A 23,747-nucleotide genomic window follows, 5' to 3' on the forward strand; every position below is an offset into this window, starting at 1 on the left:
CCGAGATGTGGGTCACAATGCAACCATGACCATGAGGGTTTCCATGATAAGCATAAAACTTCACATAGATAAAAGAATATGTCATGAAATCTTATCTTCATTTACCTGATTATGCTCTGGGTCATATTTTTCTTCTTTACAATCCTGTAGTAGAAGAAGAGGACTGGGACATCTCTCCGGTGATGTTCTCTTACTGGATCTACCTGTAGGAAACATCCAGAGACTGAATTCCTTCTTTCCATACAGATAATGAAAGGACGTGTGGATTTAGTCCTGTCTATTACCTGCTGATGTGAGGGGCTGGTGGTCCTCCATCATGACGTCCTTGTACACATCTTTGTGTCCTTCTAAATACTCCCACTCCTCCATGGAGAAATAGACAGCCACATCCTGACACCTTATAGGAACCTGACACACACAATGATCCCGTCATCACCCAGATCCCTTCATAGCGTTACTGTATAATGTCCCAGCATTCCCAGCAGTGTCACCTCTCCAGTCAGCAGCTCCATCATCTTGTGGGTGACTTCTAGGATCTTCTGCTCATTGATGTCATCATGTATCAGGGGGTGAGGTGGAGGAGCCGGGATTGGGCTCAGGGTTCTCCCCCGTCCTTCATACACAGGGGCCTGACAGCGCCCACTAGAGGTCTTCTTCACTACTGTGTAATCCTGGTTATGGAGAGACACATTGATAAATCTCCCTCCATACATTTCCAGAATCTCTCACCTCTCCAGTCCTATCATCTGTTATTCCCATAGATAATGATGTCATGTGACCTCATCACAATCTCTCACCTCTCCAGTAATATAGAAGAGAATCTCTAGGGTGAGCTGGAAGATTCTCTCCACCCTCGTGTCTCTCTCCATTGTCTGATCCTAAATAGAAAGAAAATAAGCCACAATAAAAAATATAAAGTATCATGTAAAAAATACAATTATTGAAATTAATATATATACGTCCCCCATAGGCTGGCAATGGGTGCACAGTGCCGTACTGAGTGGGATGGTGCAGCACAACATGCAGCATCGTAACGTTCCGTATTCAGGGAAAAGATAGGACATGTCCTATCTTTTCCCGCAATACGGCGCCGTGCACCATGTTTCTCTATGAAGAGGGGCAGCGCTCACCCACTCTTCCTCTCCCGGGCACCGACGTGTGCCCGCCATGCTATAGTACGACGGGCATACATTCATGTGAATATAGCCTAAAGCTGTTAAGAGGTCTAGGGGCAGCACAATGGCTTAGTGATTAGCACTACAGCCTTGCAGCGCTGGGGACCTGGGTTCAAGCCCCAGGGTCAAGCTCTGCAAAGAGTTTGTATGTTCTCTCCGTGTTTGCATGGGTTTCCTCCCACACTCCAAAACATACTGGTACTGGTAATGGGGACAGGGACCGATTTGGCAAGCTCTGTGCAGTGCTGCGTAATTTGTCGGAGGACAAATTAGGGAGATCACTTAGTGAGGCTAGAATTAGAGGATGAAAGAGAAGGACACTCTGTAAGAGACGTTACGTTTCAGGGACTTGAGTAAAATAAGAGGAAGGTTTTCCCTATTCACAAAAATATAACTTGATTGATAAACTGAGAATGGAGTTAGCCTGAAAAAAAAAATGTTTATTCCTAGGGCTATGGAGAGGAAATATCCCTTTTCCAATAAGGAAACAGAGTCATGGGATACAGTTCCTAAAGCGAACATTGCTATATCCACGGTGTCCATAAGATCGGACCTTCCAGTAGATGATTCCAAGATACTTAAAGACCCCATGGACAAGTTTACAGTTTTCTGTGCCGTTCCTGGGAGGCTTCGACAAGAACATTTGAAACTAATAATGCGGCTTTGAGTCAAGATCTTTATTAAATGTGGCTAACACAGAAGAATAATTAAGGGAGGGCACCCCAAGGGATCAGCTGATCTTGGAGGTTATGACTGCTCAGAAGAACTTTTCCTTTTTAGCCGATGCATCAGTCAATGCCCTCAGGTTATCTGCGAGATCCTCGGCCTTATCAAACTCCGCCTGCAGAGCCTTATGGCTAAAGACGACTTTGTATCCAAGAGCCACCTTTGATGGTGACCTCCTATTCGGATCCTCTCTGGATAAAATTTTTAAAAAAGCGTCAGATAGGAAGAAGGGCTTTCCTAGTACCGTCTCTCAAGGAAAAAGTTTTTTATTAATGTCTCCTCCCCAATGTCACCATTTAAAAGTTGTTCTCTCTCCCCCTTGGAGAACCTCACATTAAAGTTGAACTTTTGAGCCCTTAGAATACTAGATTTACCAGGCTGCCCCCTGGTCTTCCCCGCACCTTGTATAAACACTGCAGGTTGGATGTGGTGGGTGCACACAAATTATATTTCGGGTGAAGAGAACTTTCTTCAGTGAATCCTCCCTAATTTAAATACTCACCGGTATTCACCACCCTTATCTAGTTATTGTTGCTTGACACTTTCTTCCTTTTCCTGTTGCAAAAAAAAAAAAATTTTTGGTAAGCATGTACCAGAAAGTATGGTATTCCGTATAATTTCGGCTAGTACTAACCAAATAATGAGTCCTATACAGTCTCTAATCCACTGAAGGAGGTGCTGAGCTTTAAAGACCTGTCCCTGGAGGAGGACCCCTCTCTCGGGTTGGGCGCTGTCGTGATTCAAGGAAGCAAAATTACAGGTGGGTAATTACAAATTTCCCGACAATCATCCCTCTTTTCAGTCAAGTTGTCGGCTACGCAGGGCTACATCGGTTGTCGATAGCACTGACCTCTTATTGTGAACACCAGTCAGAAAGATGGAAGTGAGGGGTTAATGATACATGTGACCACACACATACATACATACATACACACACACATACATACCGCCACCTGAAGAGCTGTGCTCCACATATACCACAGATGCTGAATTCTGAAGGCTCAAGGACCTGTGGTGATGTCATAGTCATGTGATCAGCCCCATGTGTGGGAGGAGTCAGGCTCCAGGTTCTGCTGCTGGAGAAGATATAGGACCTGTGATGATGTCATGGTTGTGTGATTAGTCACATGACTGGGAGGAGTCAGGCTGTGCTGAGGAGGAGTCATACACACAGTTTGTGTTACTCCATTACTTCGGTATGAAGCTCGGCGACGTCTTTCTGTACATTGGAAATTACATCTCCGGTCAGACCGTCATAAGGATGGATATCAGAGTTATGTGCTGTGTAACGGGATTATTCTGGGGTGGAAAAAACATGGCTGCTTTTTCCTAAAACAATTGCTGCACATGACCATGGTTTGTGCTGGTTTTGGATCTCAGCTGTATAAAAATAATGGAGCTTAGGTGCAATACCACGTAATGGTAAAGGTGGAACAGGAGGTAGGTAGTCAGGTATTTCAATCCAGAAAAATAAACCTTTAACCGGTTTATGACCGGCCCCTATTAGCCTTGTGTGGAGAATATGGGTAACCAGGCAACCAGGTCGAAACAGCGCTGTCTACAGCTGAAATGGATATTTTGGTTTTAATCCCAAATCATGTTATTATTGTGACAATTTATATGCAATTAATCTGCAATTTCAGGACCTTCCAGGTCCTGAAATGCTTCTTGTGTACTGAGAGCAGGAACATCTGTATGGGGATTTTATGTGTAAAGGTCTTTCTCAGTATAAAATTTGAAGTGTGGTTTGGCAGGCCATGGTCCCCCTAAATGGCTTGGACCCTGGGCTACCGCATCCACACCACCTATATTATAATCTGCTATTGGTGGCAGTCCTATCTGCTGACAGGGCTATGTTTCTTTAGTGCTAGTGAAAGTTTCTCTGTGGGTCTCTCAACCTGTAAGGGTTGTGAGTGGTTTTTATTCTACACTGGATGTCATGTAGTGCACTCTCACTTCCTGTGCCTCTCTGAGCCATGGCATCAAGGGGGTGTCTGTGAAATATGGAAATAATCCCTTAACAACATGATGTATAATAGATATACTACCAAAAGGATACAGGAGTTACACTACAAAAAAATCTCCCATAATGACTCTCTCACATCCAAAGCTGTATTGCATTTCACCGTGTCTCATATACATACTAGCGGAAGTACCCCCTAAGGAAGCGTGGGTGAAACGTGCGTTGGGAAGTCCGCGGGCGACCACATAGCAACAATGTGGGTAAGACACTTGTATATTAGCCACGGTGAATTGCGATGCAACTTTGGATGTGAGAGGGTCACTATGGGAGATTTTTTATAGGTGGCTGATTTACCAGATTTGTTGTACAGGCAGTCCCTGGGTTACGTACAAGATGGGGTCCATAGGTTGGTTCTTAAATTGAATTTGTATGTATGTCGAAACTGTATATTTCATAATTATAGATCCAGACATTTTTTTTTTTTTTTTGCCCCTGTGACAATTGGAGTTTCAAAATTTTTTGCTGTAATGGGATCAAGGATTATCAATAAAGCTTCATAACAGACACTTTCAAGCTAATTATTGCAGTCTGGGACTATAGTAACATCCAGAGACTTCACTAGAGGTCACAGTGGGCAGAGGGGTCTGTAACTATGGGTTGTCTGTAAGTCGGGTGTACTTAAGTAGGGGACCGCCTGTATATGTGACTTGGCCCAGTCGGACCACAATATTGGATTCTCTGCTTACATCAATTGTGTCTGTTTTATTTTTAACATATTCAGTAAAGGTTGATGAATTGGTATATTTTGAACAGTGTAACTCTTGTATCCTTTTGGAAGTATAATTACGTCTTAAGAGTAGTTCTATAATTTTTGATGGTGAAAGGTTACCGTATTTTCCGGGCCATTAGGCGCACCGGAATATAAGGCGCATCAGTCCGATGCGCCTTATATATGTAATAATTCCATATATAAGGCGCATTGGACTATAAGGCGCAGGGTCCGCGGGCGTGGCGGAGGTCCGGGGGCGGAGCGGAGACCCGACGAGAAGAGACGCGACGCGACCCGAAGACGAGACCCGACGAGATGCGGCGACGCGGGGAAGGTGAGCGGGGAAGGTGAGGGGGAGGTGGAGGAGGGCAGCGGACCATACTTACATAGGTCCCCGCTACCGGAGACAGCAGATCTCCAGCGGGAACTGCAGACCGACGCGGCAGAAGTTGTTCGTGCCGCGTGGTCTGCAGTTCCCGCTGGAGATCTGCTGTCTCCGGTAGCGGGGACCTATGTCCGCTGTCCTCATATAGGGCGCACCGGACTATAAGGCGCACTTTGGATTTCCAAGGAAATCCAAGGCTTTTATGTGCGCCTTATAGTCCGGAAAATACGGTATATACCTGGTCCCATAATGTAGCATAATGGAGACAAGGGGCGATTTATCAAGTGTCTGAAAGTCAGAATATGTCTAGTTACCCATGGCAACCAATCACCACAGCTCCCCTTTAAAATATTAATGAGCACTTGTAAAATGAAAGCTGAGCTGTGATTGGTTGCCATGGGCAACTAGAAATATTCTGCCTTTCAGACACTTGATAAATCTGCCCCAAGGTATTTGATGATGTATAGTAGTATGTCCTAATGCTGCCAAGGGTGTATGAAGAATGCATATGCCTACCTGCCTTGCCAGAAACAGATCTCTCATTTAAAATAGAAAATTACAGGTAACAACATTTTCAAAACTGGCTCGGTAAATACATGTGCTCCCAAACGACCATTAGTCGTTGAAGTTTTCGGTTACTGGTCTTATGGGACAGCATCTTATCCGGTGACGATTTTCTTCATAGAAGAAGCAGAGAGAATTCTTTCTATGATGTTCCTTAAGGCCAAGAGATAACATGGCTCCAACATGCTTGAGTTTTTCGGTATTTCACAAAGTCTCTTTAGTTGGTGTAGTAGAAGAGTAGAAGAAGACAGAAAGGTGTTTACAGCTAAAGCAGACACACATTGACGCCTATGTTCTCTAAGTCTACCTTTACTGCAAAAGACATTACCTGGTCCAATGTCTTAGGCTCATGAAGCCCCACTAACAAATCTTTCGGTGCATCTGACAATCTCAATCTGAATCGGTAGCTAAGAGCTCGATCATTCCACCTAGAAAGAATGGACCACCACCTGAACTCCGAGAAATAGTCATCTGCAGTATGTTTGCCCGGGCTTAATGCAGTTACCTCACTTTGCATAGCTAGTTTTGCCAGGTTTCCCATATAAAAATCCTGAAGCTGAAGAAAACAAATCCACTGTGGACATACGGTTAACTAGGCCCTTTATCTGGTTGCCTTTTACCTCCATGTTGCAAACACAGCAAGAGGTAAACAGAGTTTTTAAACTGGTCAAAATGTAATAGGGCTTTAGATTCAGACCCGACATTGAGTCGTAAACTCCAGCCTTTCAACAACCCTGTCTCCTTGACTCTGCATATCTTATTTATAAAGGACAACCACAAAGACAATCCCCCTCCCAGGCTGCTGTGCAGCCATGTAATAACAGAAACCAACAAAAAAATGCTATAAGAGGTAGCAAACAGTCCAGGTCACAACTGAGAGAGCATACAAGTAACAGATTGGAAAATACAGAAGAATAGTTACTAAAAAAAAGCCAAGTATGAAAAAAAAAATTTGTTCGGGGATAGTAGAGCTGTGCATGTAACACTACGTTCCGGGCCATAGCTGCTTATTGGCCTGTCTGATGCAGAGCAGAAGCCGTGGCCCGAGCACAGCTGGCACTTGAGCCACTACTGCTAGCAAAATGCTAGAGCGACTGGCATGGTTGGAACTGACTTCTTCCTCAAAAAGTACTTCCTTACAGACAACCTCCCCCCTGTGACTCCGGGCCAGTCAGGCTCCAATTCCGACAAAGTCATGGAACACCTGGAGTCGAAAAGAACTGACACTAAGGTGTGGATACTGCTGCCGATACGGGCATGACAAGCACGATTCTGTTGGTTTAACGACTAATCCTTGAAGCTGCAGGACAACCTTCAAGGGATGAACCTATAACTCCCCATCATCATCAGGCCTTCAGCAATATGCGGAGGACTCTGCCCTTTGCCAAAAGGACTCACTGCCCAAAGCTTTTACCTGAGTTGGTGTACCTATACAACAACACCACTCACTGCTCTACTGGGTACACTCCCTACTACTTAATGTTCGGGAGGCATAGCCATTTACCAGCGAATATGGCCTTGGACATGGAGGCTACGGACTCCCAGTCTCTGCTTCCCCAAACTGACTGGGTCCAAGAGCACCAGAGACGCTTGGTGGACGCCAGAGAGATCATGGATCTAAGGATCGAAGAGGCCCAGAGCAAATAGAAGCGGGACTTCCACCATGCAAGTGCAAAGATTCTTGTCCCTGGGGAACGAGTGTGGCAGCAGAATAACCACCCTACCAGTAAGTTAGATGGGTGGTTGGAGCGTGAGACATACCTAGTTAGGGACAGTGTCTCCCCTGAAGTCTATGAGATTTCAAGAGGAGACCGTCTGAAGAGATGTCTTTGTTCCTTTACATCTGTGCCAAGATCTTTGCCCCTCTGCATTTAGCCCTAGGGATCCTCTCTGTTCATCAACTCCCAGTTTTGTTGATCTTCTGAATGTGCCTCAATTATGTGTACTTGTTTCCACTCCAGTGACATCTGGCCCTGAGAGGCTGTTTTCTCCACAGCAGTCTTTGATGCTGCTGCCCCTGGAAGAAGACTCCGTTCCTGAGCCTGTTGCCACCATCGATCCCGAGGCAACTGCACCCCTAATTTCAGTGCCTGCCGTTGAGGACGATGACGGACAGGCAGAGGTCTCCACACAACTGAATCTTCACATATCTCAGCAGGAGACAAAAGGTCCCTGCATACCTGCAGGGGTGCTAGCTCTCTCTCCATAAAGGGTGTAGCCCTAAACAGGTACATTATGAGGTTCCAGACAGCAAATAATTCTCTGATGTGCTGAACCCCACAATCAGGTACTTTTTGTAGGTATGGTGTTTTTTGCTTTCTCCCAGTTGAGCTGAACCCATAATATCCTTGCTCAGAGCCAGAGAGTTTTCTGGGACTCTTTCCCCCTTGTTCTATAAGCCAGAGACTCTCCTGGACTTATCCCCAGTTGTGCCCCTCTCTGCTGAAAACAGACACTACTTTCTTATGGCTACTAAGGACTATGCCTCTCATCACAGAATAGATTTCTTCATATATTTCCTTGTTCAATGACTCTACCTAGAGAATGGACTGGAATGGATGTATTGAGCTCTCTGAGACAGTGACAGTCATTTTTCTTCTGCTAGGAAAAAGTCTATTGCTATGCATTTTATGCCCTCCCTTTCAGGTCAAAAGGACACCCTGTATTGATATGTATGCTATTATGCATACCATGCTTTCCTTTCTTTTGCAGGGATTGGACATTGCTCTATTTGCTACTAAAAGTAGGCTTATTATGTAACGTTATGTAACTTTTTTTAAGTCATGTACCCTTTGTACCTTGTGATGCCAAAGAGATATTTGCACAACTATAGTACCAATTACTTTATGTTGGTTTGCATTAACCCTTTGATAGGCTTTGCAGTCCGGTAGAAAAGACTGTGTTGGACCGTCTATATCTGTATCTTTTATGTAAAATCCTAACCATAGGCTTACGCCTCAAATCGGATCTCCATACTTGTGTGGCCTCTGTAAACCGCGGGTCTTTAGGGAACCAGGGGTATCTAAGTAGTGATACCTAGACGTTGCAAGCTTACGGTAACACCGCAAGACGGCAGTTATACTATATTGCATATGTTTATGATTATACCTCCTAAGTGATGTGTCCTTGGACAAATTTCAGGCCTTGGTGCAAGGAGTGGATACAGGACATGACACCATGCCTATCTCATGTAAACGGTTGGTTTAAGAGCGGTAGCTACCAACCGTAATGTACATTTTAATGTAGTCTGACACCAACCCAGTTCTAATAGCCAGGACCGGGGTCGGTTTGTCTCCCCTACACTGCACATAGCCTTAGCACTTCACCCAATGTGCATTTTAGTTTTCGTACCACCAGTTTGTAGTGTGCATGGACCTTCTAGAGGCTGTGTACTACTAGCCAGCCCCAGTCTATCTCCAGATCCAGTCCATAACCGAGCCATTGGCGGCTCGTTAAATTACCAAGGAGTATGCAACAACCCTGTCAATGCAGAGGGTGGGTAGTCGTTGCGGATAGCGCCCTCTCCATGGTAGGAGCTGTTAGGTAGACTGATCACCTCTCTAGGTGATCACCTCTCTAGTTCTCCACAAAGTGGAGAACTTAGTAATTGCAGCTGGATCTACTGCCTGGTAGCTGAGAAGCACCTGCCTGGTAGCAGAGTGAGTAGCCAAGACAGCGTGCAGCTCCTACATTACCAGCCACACTACCAGGAAGCAGAGGTGTCTCAGGCCAGCTGCCTGACACCTTGGGCAAGTCAGGAGACTAAGCAGCAGAGCAGAGAGCACAGCAGATTATAACTATAGGACATGAACCTGTCTGATCAATAGGAGTATGTGTGGCGTGTTTCTGTCCCTCCGTAAACAGTCTGTATGGTTACTGCCCATTATAAAGAAAGATCTAATGCCTGAGACACAGAGAAAGTGTGACACCGAGGAAGACTCGCACGGCTGCCGAGCCGCCATCACAAGGCGCTATTTATAGAGAGTAAACATCAAGGTAAACAGCAGGTGAGAGACATAGTGGATATAAAAAACACACAGAATAATATAACAAAGGTGGAGGATTCCTTTAAGGATGGACTCAAATGAAAAACTTACAGCTGATGTTATTGATATTTTCACAATTATATAGTAGTACAATCAATTCCTGTCCATTTTTCTAATATGACATCATACTTTTCCTCAATGGTTTTTTTGATGTGTAAAATAATGTGATCTTCGGCTGAAATATTTCCCAGATTCATAACATGGATTCGCCTTTACCACTGTGTGAGGACTTCTGATGGTTAACAAGAATCGATTTCCTAGTGAAAGATTTTCCACATTCGGAACATGAAAATGGCTTCTCCCCCGTGTGACTTATCAGATGTTGTTTAAGATGGGTTTTACTGGTAAAGCATTTGCCACATTCTGTACATGAAAATGGCTTCTCCCCTGTGTGAATTCTCTGGTGTCTTACAAGAGCTGCTTTCTCATGAAAATGTTTTCCACATTCGGAACATGAAAATGGCTCCGCGTCTGTGTGACTTCTCTGGTGTATAACAAGATGTGTTTTCTGGTTAAAATATTTCCCACATTCTGAACATGAAAACGGTTTCTCTCCAGTGTGAATTCTCTGATGATTAACAAGAGATGATTTTTGATTGAAAAATTTCCCACATTCTAAACACGGAAATGGCTTCTCCCCTGTGTGACTTGTTTGATGTCTTGTAAGTTCTGATTTAGAACCATAACATTTTCCACATTCTGAACACTTAAATGGCTTCTCCCCCGTGTGACTTCGCAGATGAACAACAAGAGCCGTCTTGCCGTAAAAACATTTCCCACATTCTGAACATGAAAATGGCTTCTCCCCAGTGTGAAATTTTAGATGTTGGTCAAGATGCGATGTCCGAGCAAAACATTTCCCACATTCTGAACACGAAAATGGTTTCTCCCCTGTGTGACTTCTCTGATGTATAACAAGAATTGATTTCTGGTTAAAACATTTTCCACACTCAGAACATAGAAATGGCTTCTCCCCTGTGTGAATTCTCTGGTGTCTTACAACAGCTGCTTTTTCTTTAAAATGTTTCCCACATTCTGAACATGAAAACGGCTTCTCCCCTGTGTGAGTTCTCTGGTGTATTATAAGAGATGGTTTCTTGTTAAAACATTTCCCACATTCTAAGCATGGAAATAGTTTCTCCCCTGTGTGAGTTCTCTGGTGTGAAACAAGCTCTGATATATTGCGATAACATTTTCCACATTCTGAACAAAAAAATGTCTTCTCCTCTGTGTGTTGTCTCTGATGTGCCACAAGACCTGATTTGCGGTTAAAACATTTCCCACATTCTGAACATAGAAACGGCTTCTTCCCTGTGTGAATTATCAGATGTTGATCAAGACATGTTTTCCTTGTAAAACATTTCCCACATTGTGCACACGAAAACGGCTTCTCGCCTGTGTGACTTCGCTGATGTATTACAAGAGAGGGTTTCTTGCTAAAACATTTTCCACATTCTGAACACGAAAATGGCTTCTCCCCAGTGTGGCTTCTCTGGTGTGTTACAAGATCTGATTTATTGCTATAACATTTCCCACATTCTGTACACTTAAATGGCTTCTCCCCCGTGTGACTTCGCAGATGTCTTAGAAGCATTGATTTAACGCTGTAACCTATTCCACATTCCGAACACTTAAATGGCTTCTCCCCTGTGTGACTTCGTAGATGTACAACTAGATCTGATTTTTGATAAAAGCATTTTCCACATTCTGAACATGGAAATTTCTTTTCCCCTGTGTGGAGTTTCAGGTGTCTAAGAAGTTGAGAATTTTGACTAAAACATTTGCCACATTCTACGCAAGAAAATGGCTTCTCCCCTGTGGGATTTTCGTGAAGATCCCTTCTAATCAGATCAGATGTCAGATCTTGTGTGTGAAGGTCTGAGGATACATCTGGGATATTGTCATGATCTTCAGATGTATCTGGTGTGATACAACCATCACCTGCTGTAACATGTGATGATATCAGATGTTCCTCTGAGCTCCTGGTGTTGTCATCTGAGGAAAATAAAGAATATTATAAAATATAACCTTAAAGGGGTATTCCAGGAATAAGCATAATTCACATACAAATGGGTCATTAAAATATCACTTAATATGTAATTAGTTGTTATTTAGAATTTTGCTCCCCTTAGCAGAAAAATGTTGGGAAATACCCTGTAATGAAGAATTAAAATGCTACTGGCCCTTTAATCAGTTCATTGATTTACTCCGCGTGGAGCAGACACAGGACAGAAGATGGCGGCTGGTCACATGACCACATCACATGTCCTGCACCTGCCTGGGCAGGTCATGTGACCATCATGTTGTGGTGAGACGTCATCTCAGTGATGTGCCGTGATGGCAGTTACACATCATTACTATGGTAACAGAACAGGACAGTCTGTTACATCATCACTGGGAGCAGAGCATAAGAGGGAGGTGGGGTTACTGATAACTAAAGGATCATGGGACTTGTAGTTTCCAGTGGTGGCCATCTTGGTGATAACTTCACAATCTCCAACATTGGTTGTGGTAAGAAAACGCTCAAGATGTAACACAGAACATTAGTTTGATATTTGCCCATGGTGGCTATGACTTTCCTGCTTACCATACAGTTATGTATTAATAGTGTAGCCTAGAGCTCATCACTAAAATAGATTCTGGGGGCCCATCACATGCTACTGATACTCTAGAGGCTTAAAATGTAATACAATATTGTGACCGTAATGGGCGTAAACTCTACCATTACGTTGCAACAATTACTAAAAGTATTCTGTGCCTCTGCCAGCTCTAACTGTGACCCATCTCAACTCCTCCTCATGCTGTGTCCCCTCTCATCACTAATTTTTTCTTGTCCCATAAAACATTGATAAATGCCTTTACTTATCTGATAAACTTTTGAGATGTAAAAATGTTCTGTATTGTGTTATCACTCGTCTCTGCTTTATCTAGTGGTTACTACTCACCTGGGCAGTTACCTGTAGGAATCTCCTCCTTACATCGCTCATCGCCCCTCACATATGTCTCTGGGGCAGGAATATTCTTCACATCTTCACCCTGATACACAAACTGAGGAACAAATATTGTAAGAAGTCACCAGATCAATACAGATGCCAATAAAGGAGTGTCCAAAAATTCCCCTTGAAATTAAATTGCCCAATACTAAATAGGTACCTGATGATCCTGTGGGACATATTTCTCCTCTGAACAATCCTGTGGTAGAAGAAGAGGACTGGGACATCTCTCCGGTGATGTTCTCTTACTGGATCTACCTGTAGGAAACACATCCAGAGACTGAATTCCTTCTTTCCATACAGATAATGAAAGGACGTGTGGATTTAGTCCTGTCTATTACCTGCTGATGTGAGGGGCTGGTGGTCCTCCATCATGACGTCCTTGTACACATCTTTGTGTCCTTCTAAATACTCCCACTCCTCCATGGAGAAATAGACAGCCACATCCTGACACCTTATAGGAACCTGACACACACAATGATCCCGTCATCACCCAGATCCCTTCATAGCGTTACTGTATAATGTCCCAGCATTCCCAGCAGTGTCACCTCTCCAGTCAGCAGCTCCATCATCTTGTGGGTGACTTCTAGGATCTTCTGCTCATTGATGTCATCATGTATCAGGGGGTGAGGTGGAGGAGCCGGGATTGGGCTCAGGGTTCTCCCCCGTCCTTCATACACAGGGGCCTGACAGCGCCCACTAGAGGTCTTCTTCACTACTGTGTAATCCTGGTTATGGAGAGACACATTGATAAATCTCCCTCCATACATTTCCAGAATCTCTCACCTCTCCAGTCCTATCATCTGTTATTCCCATAGATAATGATGTCATGTGACCTCATCACAATCTCTCACCTCTCCAGTAATATAGAAGAGAATCTCTAGGGTGAGCTGGAAGATTCTCTCCACCCTCCTGTCTCTGTCCATTGTCTGACCCTGAATAGAAAAAAAAATAAGCCACAGTAAAATATATAAAGTATCATGCAAAAAATTACAATTATTGAAATCAATATAGGAAAAACAATTTAGAGATACTGATGACTCAGTGGTTGATGTTGTGTCACCTCTCCCAGATGTCAACTCTGACAGATCTATCATCTTCTGGCGGAGAGTGGGGAACTTATGGGCGTCCCACGTGTCTGGTGACGTCAGAGGGCAGTCATTTTATATAGGAAACCCCACACAGTAGTCTCTGTGTGTATTCTAGACCTTCACACGGCCACATGATCTTCTCAGCTCCAGTTCCTGCTGTGTTTTAGTCCTTTTGACATTCTGAGGTCCTTGTTACTACCTGTATTTTCCACCGATGCTTTTATAACTAAAGAAGTAGGTGGAAGAGATTCAACAGACACTCCTATGGAGATTGATCCAGGATTGGTTTCGGTTTGTGGCGCGTGAGGCTTTTACCAAGTCTTTAAACTGGTTCTGATGGTTTCTTAGATGATCCTTTCTTTAGAGAGAAGAGACCCCTAGTGTGAAATGCGCTTGTAAAACTAAAATAATCGGGAATGTAGGATCTGCAGGGATAGTTCTCCTGCTTCATATTCTAAGCCATCATGTGATTCTTGTATTCAGCGTATGATATAACAGGAAGAATCAGCCTTATTTGAGTCCATGCTTTCCTTTATACAGCAGGAAGTGCGAAAAAGCTGTCTATTAGATCCCCTGACTACCGGGGACTTCTAGTAATTCAGATTAGAAGATAAAAGAGAAGAACACTCTGTAAGAGACGTTATGTTTCAGGGGCTTAGGTAAAATAAGAGGAAGGTTTTCCCTATTCAAAAAAATCTAACTCGATTGATAAACTCGGAATGAACTTAGCCTGAAAAGAAAATTTTTGCTCCTAGGGCTATGGAGAGGAAATATCTCTTTTCCGAGAAGGAAACAGATTCATGGGATACAGTTCCTAAAGCGAACATTGCTATATCCATGATGTCCATAAGACCGGACCTTCCAGTAAGAGTATTTCAGTTTTCTGTGCCGTTCCTGGGAGGCCTCGACAAGAACGTTTAAAACTAACATTGCGGCTTTGTGTAAAGAAGAAAAATAAGGGAGGGCACCCCCAGGGGTTAGCTGATCTTGGAGGTTATGACTGCTCAGAGGAACTTTGCCTTTTTAATCGACATCCCAGCATCCAAGAGATAAAAAAAGATGGAAGAGTACTAAAAGATCTAGAGGCTTTATGGCTCTAATAAAAGACCAAGTCAGCAATGACACCAGAAGTCCAGTTGGGGGGGGGGCTTTCTTTGACTATAAAAGAGTTTCAAGATAACAAGGACGTCTAGTCTACAGGCACAACAAGCCCTAGAATTGGAAGTAATTGGCAAAGAATATCCAGAAAAGATTTCCTCTGGAAGAACGGGGAACAGGATTCTATTCAACTCTTTTCATAGAGAAGCCAGATAGACCCCTCGGTATCATCATAAATTTAAAACCATTGAACAGGTTTCTACCGAAGTCCTCCATAAATCTCCTTTATTAAAGGGAATCTATCACCAGGATGAAGGACTGTAAACCAAGAACACTTATATGCTGGTGTATACCCCCTCTGTCAGGCTGTGCTCTTCTTTTAACTTCCAATGATTTACTACTAGTGGGGAAATAAGTGGAAGTGGTAGATCATCAACTGATTCAAGTACAAGACCTCTTAAGTCGGCTCGGTTGGCAAGTAACTTTTAGGAAATCTTTTGTGACACCATCCAGGTCAAACATATTATTAGGGATACATCTAGACTTGAGTTGCCAAAACATCTTTTCTCCCTACACTCACCGGCCACTTTATTAGGTACACCTGTCCAACTGCTCGTTAACACTTAATTTCTAATCAGCCAATCACATGGCGGCAACTCAGTGCATTTAGGCATGTAGACATGGTCAAGACAATCTCCTGCAGTTCTCCCGAGCATCAGTATGGGGAAGAAAGGTGATTTGTGGCCTTTGAACTTGGCATGGTTGTTGGTGCCAGAAGGGCTGGTCTGAGCATTTCAGAAACTGCTGATCTACTGGGATTTTCACGCACAACAATCTCTAGGGTTTACAGAGAATGGTCCGAAAAAGAAAAAACATCCAGTGAGCGGCAGTTCTGTGGGCGGAAATGCCTTGTTGATGCCAGAGGTCAGAGGAGAATGGGCAGATTGGTTCGAGCTGATAGAAAGGCAGCAGTGACTCAAATCGCCACTCGTTACAACCAAGGCAGGCAGAAGAGCATCTCTGAACGCACAGTACGTCGAAATTTGAGGCAGATGGGCTACAGCAGCAGAAGACCACACCGGGTGCCACTCCTTTCAGCTAAGAACAGGAAACTGAGGCTACAATTTGCACAAGCTCATCGAAATTGGACAGTAGAAGATTGGAAAAACGTTGCCTGGTCTGATGAGTCTCGATTTCTGCTGCGACATTCAGATGGTAGGGTCAGAATTTGGCGTCAACAACATGAAAGCATGGATCCATCCTGCCTTGTATAACGGTTCAGGCTGGTGGTGTCATGGTGTGGGGAATATTTTCTTGGCACTCTTTGGGCCCCTTGGTACAATGCCACAGCCTACCTGAGTATTGTTGCTGACCATGTCCATCCCTTTATGAGCACAATGTACCCTGTAACATCTGATGGCTACTTTCAGCAGGATAATGCGCCATGTCATAAAGCTGGAATCATCTCAGACTGGTTTCTTGAACATGACAATGAGGTCACTGTACTCAAATGGCCTCCACAGTCACCAGATTGGAACGGGAGATTCGCATCATGGATGTGCAGCCGACAAATCTGCGGCAACTGTGTGATGCCATCATGTCACTATGGAGCAAAATCTCTGAGGAGCTTCCAGCACCTTGTTGAATCTATGCCACGAAGAATTGAGGCAGTTCTGAAGGCAAAAGGGGGTCCAACCCGTTACTAGCATGGTGTACCTAATAAAGTGGCCGGTGAGTGTATTTTAGGGTCTGGAAGGCATTTTCTAGAATTTGTGAGCAACTGGATCAGACCAGATCTTAATCACCAAAAAATATCTAAAATTCTTGATTTTTTTGCAGGAAGGACTGGATTAAAGCCAATCACCTGCAAGGGTCAAGTTTTCCTTCATAGCTCCTTGTTTCAGAGATCTTTAACTTCCCATCGCTGGATAGTTCAAATTCATTAAAGTAGCCTCTCTGATGTCACAATTTAAAGGATGCTCGGCCCTCCTCACATAGTTTTGAACTATCTCATTAGAGATCTTTTTAAGCCCATAGAAACCTGTTCTTTAAAATGGTTGACAATTAAGACATTTTTTGGTGGCTATCAACTCAGACCATAGAGTAGGGAAGATTTCTGCCCTGTCTTGTAGGCCCCCATATACCAAGATCTTGGAGGATAGGGTAGTCCCTCTTACGGATCCAGCCTTCCTCCCTGAGGTGGCCTCTAGGTTTCATCGTTCGTAGGAGATTAGACTTCCATTATTTTGTGACAAACCATAACAATAATAATTCTTTACTTATAGTAATAGCCTTCGCTAATCTCCAGGTAGAATAGTTTATCTATTAGTTCAGCCTACAAAGCTGCTGATCTTCCAGTTCTTAGAGCTCATTCGACTAGAGCAGTCTCCTCTTCCTGGGCAGAGTTTAGGGAAGTTTCTGCAAATAACATTTGCCAGGCTGCCCCCCGGTCTTCCCCGCACACCTTCTATAAACACTGCAGGTTGGATGTGGTGGGTGCACACAAATTATATTTCGGGTGAAGAGAACTTTCTTCAGTGATTCCTCCCTTATTCCTATGCTATTCTCTCTGGTTGGGTGCTGTCATAGTCAAAGGGGGAAATCGGTAATTACTCACAGGTAATTCTCTTTCCTTCAACCACGACAGCATCCGAGGTCCCCCACCTTTAAGTGGTTATTATTTCTTCTCACTTTCTTCCTTTACCTGTGTTGCAAAAAAAACCAAACATTTTTGGTAAGTATTATGTAGATTTACTTAAACAGAAATTATGGTATTCTGTATGATGGAGCCTTACAGTCTCTGTAATCCACTGAAGGAGGTGCAGAGCTTTATAGACCTGGGTTTCCTGTCCCTGGAGGAGGACCCCTCTCTCGGGTTGGGCGCTGTCGTGGTTCAAGGAAGCAAAATTACAGGTGAGAAATTACAAATTTCCCGACCAACATCCCTCTTGTCAGTCAAGTTGTCGGCTACGCAGGGTTACATCAGTTGTCGATGACACTGACCTCCTAGTGTGAACACCAGTCAGATAGATGGAAGTGAAGGGTTAATTATACATGTGACCTCACACATAGATACATATATACATACACACACACATATATATACATACATATATACACAAACACATACATACCGCCACCTGAAGAGCTGTGCTCCACATATACCACAGCTGAGTTCTAAAAGCTAAAGGACCTGTGGTGATGTCATAGTCATGTGATCAGCTCCATGAGTGGGAGGAGTCAAGCTCCAGGTTCTGCTGCCAGATAAGCTATAGGACCTGTGATGATGGCATGGTCATGTGATTAGTCACATGACTGGGAGGAGTTAGGCTGTGCTGAGGAGGAGTCATACACACAGTTTGTGTTACTCCATTACTTCGGTATGAAGCTCGGCGACGTCTTTCTGTACATTGGAAATTACTAGAGATGAGCGAACATGCTCGTCCGAGCTTGATGCTCGTTCGAGCATTAGCGTACTCGAAACTGCTCGTTGCTCGGACGAATACTTCGCCCGCTCGAGAAAATGGCAGCTCCCGCCGTTTTGCTTTTTGGCGGCCAGAAACAGAGCCAATCACAAGCCAGGAGACTCTGCACTCCACCCAGCATGACGTGGTACCCTTACACGTCGATAGCAGTGGTTGGCTGGCCAGATCAGGTGACCCTGGGATAGACTAGCCGCTGCCCGCGCTGCTCGGATCATTCTGTGTCTGGATGCCGCTAGGGAGAGAGCTGCTGCTGGTCAGGGAAAGCGTTAGGCTGTTCTATTAGAATAGTGTTAGGCAGGAGTGATTCTCCAAGAACCCAACAGCCCTTCTTAGGGCTACAATAACGTTCTACTTTTTTTTATTTGCATCTAGTACCATTTTGTGAGGAATTAGCAGGGGGACTTGCTACCGTTGTGTTTAGCTCTTAGTGGCACACATATCCACCTCAAACACCAAAGTGGGAAAATTTAGTAGGGGTTGGATTTCAATTAGGCACAGTCTGCCATTTTTCCTTTTTTATTTTACGTTTATTTTGTTTAATAACTCAGTGTCATCTCATCTGGCATAGTAGTGTGCTTTCATACTTGGCTAGAAAATAGCCATAGGAGAATCCAAACGGCTTACGCCTACAGTAGCGTTATATATTTGATTTCTGGTTGATCTGCTGGTGGCTGTACTTGCTGCAGTGCATCTACTAGCCAATTGTGAGCAATTTGTAGTGAGACTTGCGACCGCTGTGTTTTGCGCTTAGTGACGCACATATCCATTGCAAAGACCGAAGTGGGAAAATTTAGTAGGGGTTGGATTTCAATTAGGCAATAACTCAGTGTCATCTCATCTGGCATAGTAGTGTGCTTTCATACTTGGCTAGAAAATAGCCATAGGAGAATCCAAACGGCTTACGCCTACAGTAGCGTTATATATTTGATTTCTGGTTGATCTGCTGGTGGCTGTACTTGCTGCAGTGCATCTACTAGCCAATTGTGAGCAATTTGTAGTGAGACTTGCGACCGCTGTGTTTTGCGCTTAGTGACGCACATATCCATTGCAAAGACCGAAGTGGGAAAATTTAGTAGGGGTTGGATTTCAATTAGGCACAGTCTGCCATTTGTCCTTTTTTATTTTACGTTTATTTTGTTTAATAACTCAGCGTCATCTCATCTGGCATAGTAGTGTGCTTTCATACTTGGCTAGAAAATAGCCATAGCAATAGGATAGCATTGTTTGGTTTTAAAAACTCAAAAACACAAAAAAAAAAAAAAAACACAAAAAAAAGTAAAAAAAAAATTAAAGCTATAACTCTCATTTTAAAAATGTTTAACCCGAGGGCTAGGGGTAGAGGACGAGGGCGGGGACGTGGGCGTCCAACTACTGCAGGGGTCAGAGGCCGTGGTCCTGGCCGGGGTGAGACACCACCTGCTTATGAGGGAGCAGGGGAACGCCGCAGAGCTACACTCCCTAGGTTCATGTCTCAAGTTACTGGGACTCGTGGTAGAGCACTGTTGAGGCCAGAACAGTGCGAACAGGTGATGTCGTGGATTGCTGACAATGCTTCGAGCAATTTGTCCACCAGTCAGTCTTCCACGCAATCCACCCATGTCACCGAAATCGCCACTCCTCCAGCTCCTGCACCTCAGCCTCCTCCCCCCCAGTCTGCCCCCTCCCAGGAAAATTTGCCATTTGAACCGGCATACTCTGAGGAACTGTTTTCTGGACCCTTCCCACAGTCACAAACCACTTGTCCGGTTGCTGCTGAGCAATTTTCCGATGCCCAGGTTTTCCACCAGTCACAGTCTGTGGGTGATGATCAGGGCCGGATTAAGGTTGGTGGGGGCCCCTGGGTGGAAAATATGGTGGGGGCCCCCCAATGAATGTAGTCCTTGGAACAGCAATCACTATATACTGCTCCTCAGCAATAACTATATACAGCGTCCCCAATAATCACTATATACAGCTCCCCCAGTAATCACTATATACAGCTCCCCCAGCAACCACTATATACAGCTCCCCCAGCAATCACTGTATACAGCTCCCCCAGCTATCACTATATACAGCTCCCCCAGCAATCACTATATACAGCTCCCCCAGCAATCACTGTATACAGCTCCCCCAGCAATCACTGTATACAGCTCCCCCAGCAATCACTGTATACAGCTCCCCCAGCAACCACTATATACAGCTCCCCCAATCACTATATACAGCTCCCCCAGCAATCACTATAAACCCCCCCTAGCAATCACTGTATACAGCTCCCCCAGCTATCACTATATACAGCTCCCCCAGCAATCACTATATACAGCTCCGCCAACAATCACTATATACAGCTCCCCCAGCAATCACTGTATACAGCTCCCCCAGCAATCACTATATACAGCTCCCCCAGCAATCACTGTATACAGCTCCCCCAGCAATCACTATATACAGCCCCTTCAGCAATCACTGTATACAGCTCCCCCAGCAATCACTACATACAGCTCCCCCAGCAATCACTGTATACAGCTCCGCCAGCAATCACTGTATACAGCTCCCCCAGCAATCACTGTATACAGCTCCCCCAGCAATCACTATATACAGCTCCCCCAGCAATCACTGTATACAGCTCCCCCAGCAATCACTATATACAGCTCCCTCAGCTATCACTGTATACAGCTCCCCCAGCAATCACTGTATACAGCTCCCCCAGCTATCACTGTATACAGCTCCCCCAGCTATCACTGTATACAGCTCCCCCAGCAATCACTGTATACAGCTCCCCCAGTTATCACTGTATACAGCTCCCCCAGCTATCACTATATACAGCTCCCCCAGCTATCACTATATACAGCTCCCCCAGCTATCACTATATACAGCTCCCCCAGCAATCACTGTATACAGCTACCCAAGCAATCACTATATACAATGTGTTCATGCCCAAGTGTAGCACACATTCGGCTTTAGAGGCGGACGGATTAGCAGTGCTCACCCCTTTCCATAGGGACACCTGACCATACTTAGGGTGATGGCACACGTGGCGTTTTGAATGCGTGTTTTAAGTAGTCCGTCAAAAAACGCATGTGTTTTTGACCAGTTTGAATTAAATTAAATGGTCAAACCTGTCAAAAACACATGCGTTTTTTTAAAGGACTTCTTAAAAACAGGCCAAAAACGCCACGTGTGCCATCACCCTTACAGGAAAAGACAGAGCAAGCTCTTTTTCTGTGAACATTATGGGACAGAGACACACCTTGTGTTCACTGTATTATTGCCATAGGCATCTATGGGGAAACATATCCTGCTGCAAATTGTGCGGCCAAATATACGTCCCCATAATGTTTGTGTAAAAGGGGCTTATTATCTAAGGCCACCCGTAACTGAGCACCTTCTTTATTTTGGTGAGGTGAGACCTTCAGTTATAGGTGGCATGGGGAGGGCCATGTGTAGGGTGTCTTTTTACTCAAAGTTCTTTTTTGTACAGTTACTAAAAGAAGGACTTCACACTGCCACTTCTCTTTTAGTGAGCTCACAGATCACTCGGTGTGGGGAGAAGGCGGGCCAAGTGATCTGTGAAGCAACCTAACACTGAGCGTATATATACGTCCCCCAGTGGCCGAGTGAATGTAGCCTTAAAAAAATATATTCATACATATTTGAGACGTTTATACATTTACACACATTTATACACTTTCATATACACACATTCTATACTTGTACACACATACATGCATGTATACACTTATACCTACACATTTATGTACACACGTACATACAGTATATAAAAGACACGCTGCATATGCATACACATAAAACATATATGCATATGTACAATATATACAGCATATGCACACATACCATATTCATACATTCAGCGCACCCGCACACACCATACACTCACACAGCACATACAATCACACAACACATACAATCGCACACACACAGCACATACACGCAGTACATACAGCACACACACACACAGCACATACAACACACACAGCATACACACAGCACATACACACACAGCACATACAGCACACAAACACAGCACATACAGCACACAGCACAGCACACACAATTACACACACAGCACGCACATACACACAGCACACACAATTACACACACAGCACGCACATACACACAGCACACACAATTACACACACAGCACGCACAATCACACACACAGCACATACACACGCACACACACACACAGCACATACAATCACACACACAGCACGCACACACAGCACATACACACACACACACTGCACATACACGCACATACACACACACACAGCACATACACAGCACATACAATCACACACACAGCACACACACACAATCACAGTACATACACACACTCACAGCACATACAATCACACACACAGCACATACACACACAGTACATACACACACTCACATAGCACATTCATGGAAACAGCAAATACATAGAGTCACTTACAGTCGGCTGGCTGTATTCGGCAGGAGGAGCAGAGGATCGGGTGGAGTGGAGGATCCCGTGGAGTGGAGGATCCCGCCGGCGGGGGCTCCCGAGTGTGTCGGTGGGTTCTGTCGTCCGAGGGGGGGGGCAGGGAGTGAGCGCAGAGCTTGGGGAAGCGCGGCCAGCGTTGTAAGCCGGCAGAAGGGAAAGTTGCCGGCTCTGCCGCTGTGTCGGTGAGGTGGAGGGAGGGTTCCTCCTGGCTTCTATCTTCTGCGCACAGTGTAACGCGCCCAGCGCTGCCAGCGTAAAGACGTCATTACGCTTCCAGCGCTGTGACGCTTACCGTCCCGTGCGCTGCGCTGCTTCAGTCATTAGTGTGACAGAGCAGGAAGTGTCAGCGTGTGTCACTTTCTACTCTGTCACAGCTCTAAGCAGCATCGGAGCTTCTCCGATACAGAACGCCGCAGAGTGGAGACACTAGAATAGCCAGCGGCAGGCGGCACAACCCCTTCCGAACCCCCCGACCCCCGGACAGCCATAACTCCGCTCGCGTACTTGAATCTCCGGCACGTATGAGTCGGCAAACTTTGTCAGATGGTGGGGGCCCCCTGGGGGGGCAAGATGGTGGGGGCCCCGGGGCTCGAGCCCCGGGAGCCCCGCCTATAATCCGGCCCTGGTGATGATGACCTTCTTGACGTAGTGGAAGTGTGTAAAGAGGTGTCCGACGATGAGGAGACACGGTTGTCAGACAGTGGGGAAGTTGTTGTCAGGGCAGGAAGTCCGAGGGGGGAGCAGACTGAGGGATCGGAGGATGATGAGGTGACAGACCCAAGCTGGGTTGAGAGGCCGGGTGAACACAGTGCTTCTGAGACGGAGGAGAGTCCTCGACCAGAACAGGTTGGAAGAGGCAGTGGTGGGGCCAGACGGAGAGGCAGGGCCAGAGCTGGTGCATCAGCGCCAAATGTGTCAACTAGTGAAGCTCCCGTGGCGAGGGCTCTTGCGGCGAGGGCTAGATCTTCAGAAGTCTGGAGGTTCTTTAA

At 45.0% G+C, this 23,747-nt stretch overlaps 2 protein-coding genes across 4 annotated transcripts in view; both read right to left on the reverse strand.

Annotated features, from left to right (window-relative positions):
* Window positions 1-451: 451 nt before the first annotated feature.
* Window positions 452-23,747, reverse strand: part of LOC140065436 (uncharacterized) — a 138,878-nt gene continuing 115,582 nt past the window's right edge. Inside the window, exons 1-5 of one of the 3 annotated variants that reach the window (XR_011847898.1) lie at window positions 2,752-2,838; window positions 2,536-2,631; window positions 2,404-2,456; window positions 798-878; window positions 453-671 (exon numbers count right to left, since the gene is read on the reverse strand). The gene's annotated coding sequence lies outside the window, so the exon portion shown is untranslated. The other 2 variants (XR_011847897.1, XR_011847900.1) reach the window with 2 other exon arrangements.
* Window positions 13,110-18,031, reverse strand: LOC140065424 (oocyte zinc finger protein XlCOF29-like). Its single transcript, XM_072113047.1, has 5 exons — window positions 17,945-18,031; window positions 17,606-17,816; window positions 17,428-17,514; window positions 13,476-13,556; window positions 13,110-13,349 (listed from the first exon to the last, which is right to left on the reverse strand). The coding sequence occupies exons 3-5, from the start codon at window positions 17,458-17,460 to the stop codon at window positions 13,125-13,127; spliced, it is 339 nt and encodes a 112-aa protein (XP_071969148.1). The 5' UTR covers window positions 17,461-17,514; window positions 17,606-17,816; window positions 17,945-18,031; the 3' UTR covers window positions 13,110-13,124.

This window comes from Engystomops pustulosus, chromosome 6 (genome assembly GCF_040894005.1).
Source record: "Engystomops pustulosus chromosome 6, aEngPut4.maternal, whole genome shotgun sequence".
Taxonomy (NCBI): Eukaryota; Metazoa; Chordata; class Amphibia; order Anura; family Leptodactylidae; genus Engystomops; species Engystomops pustulosus.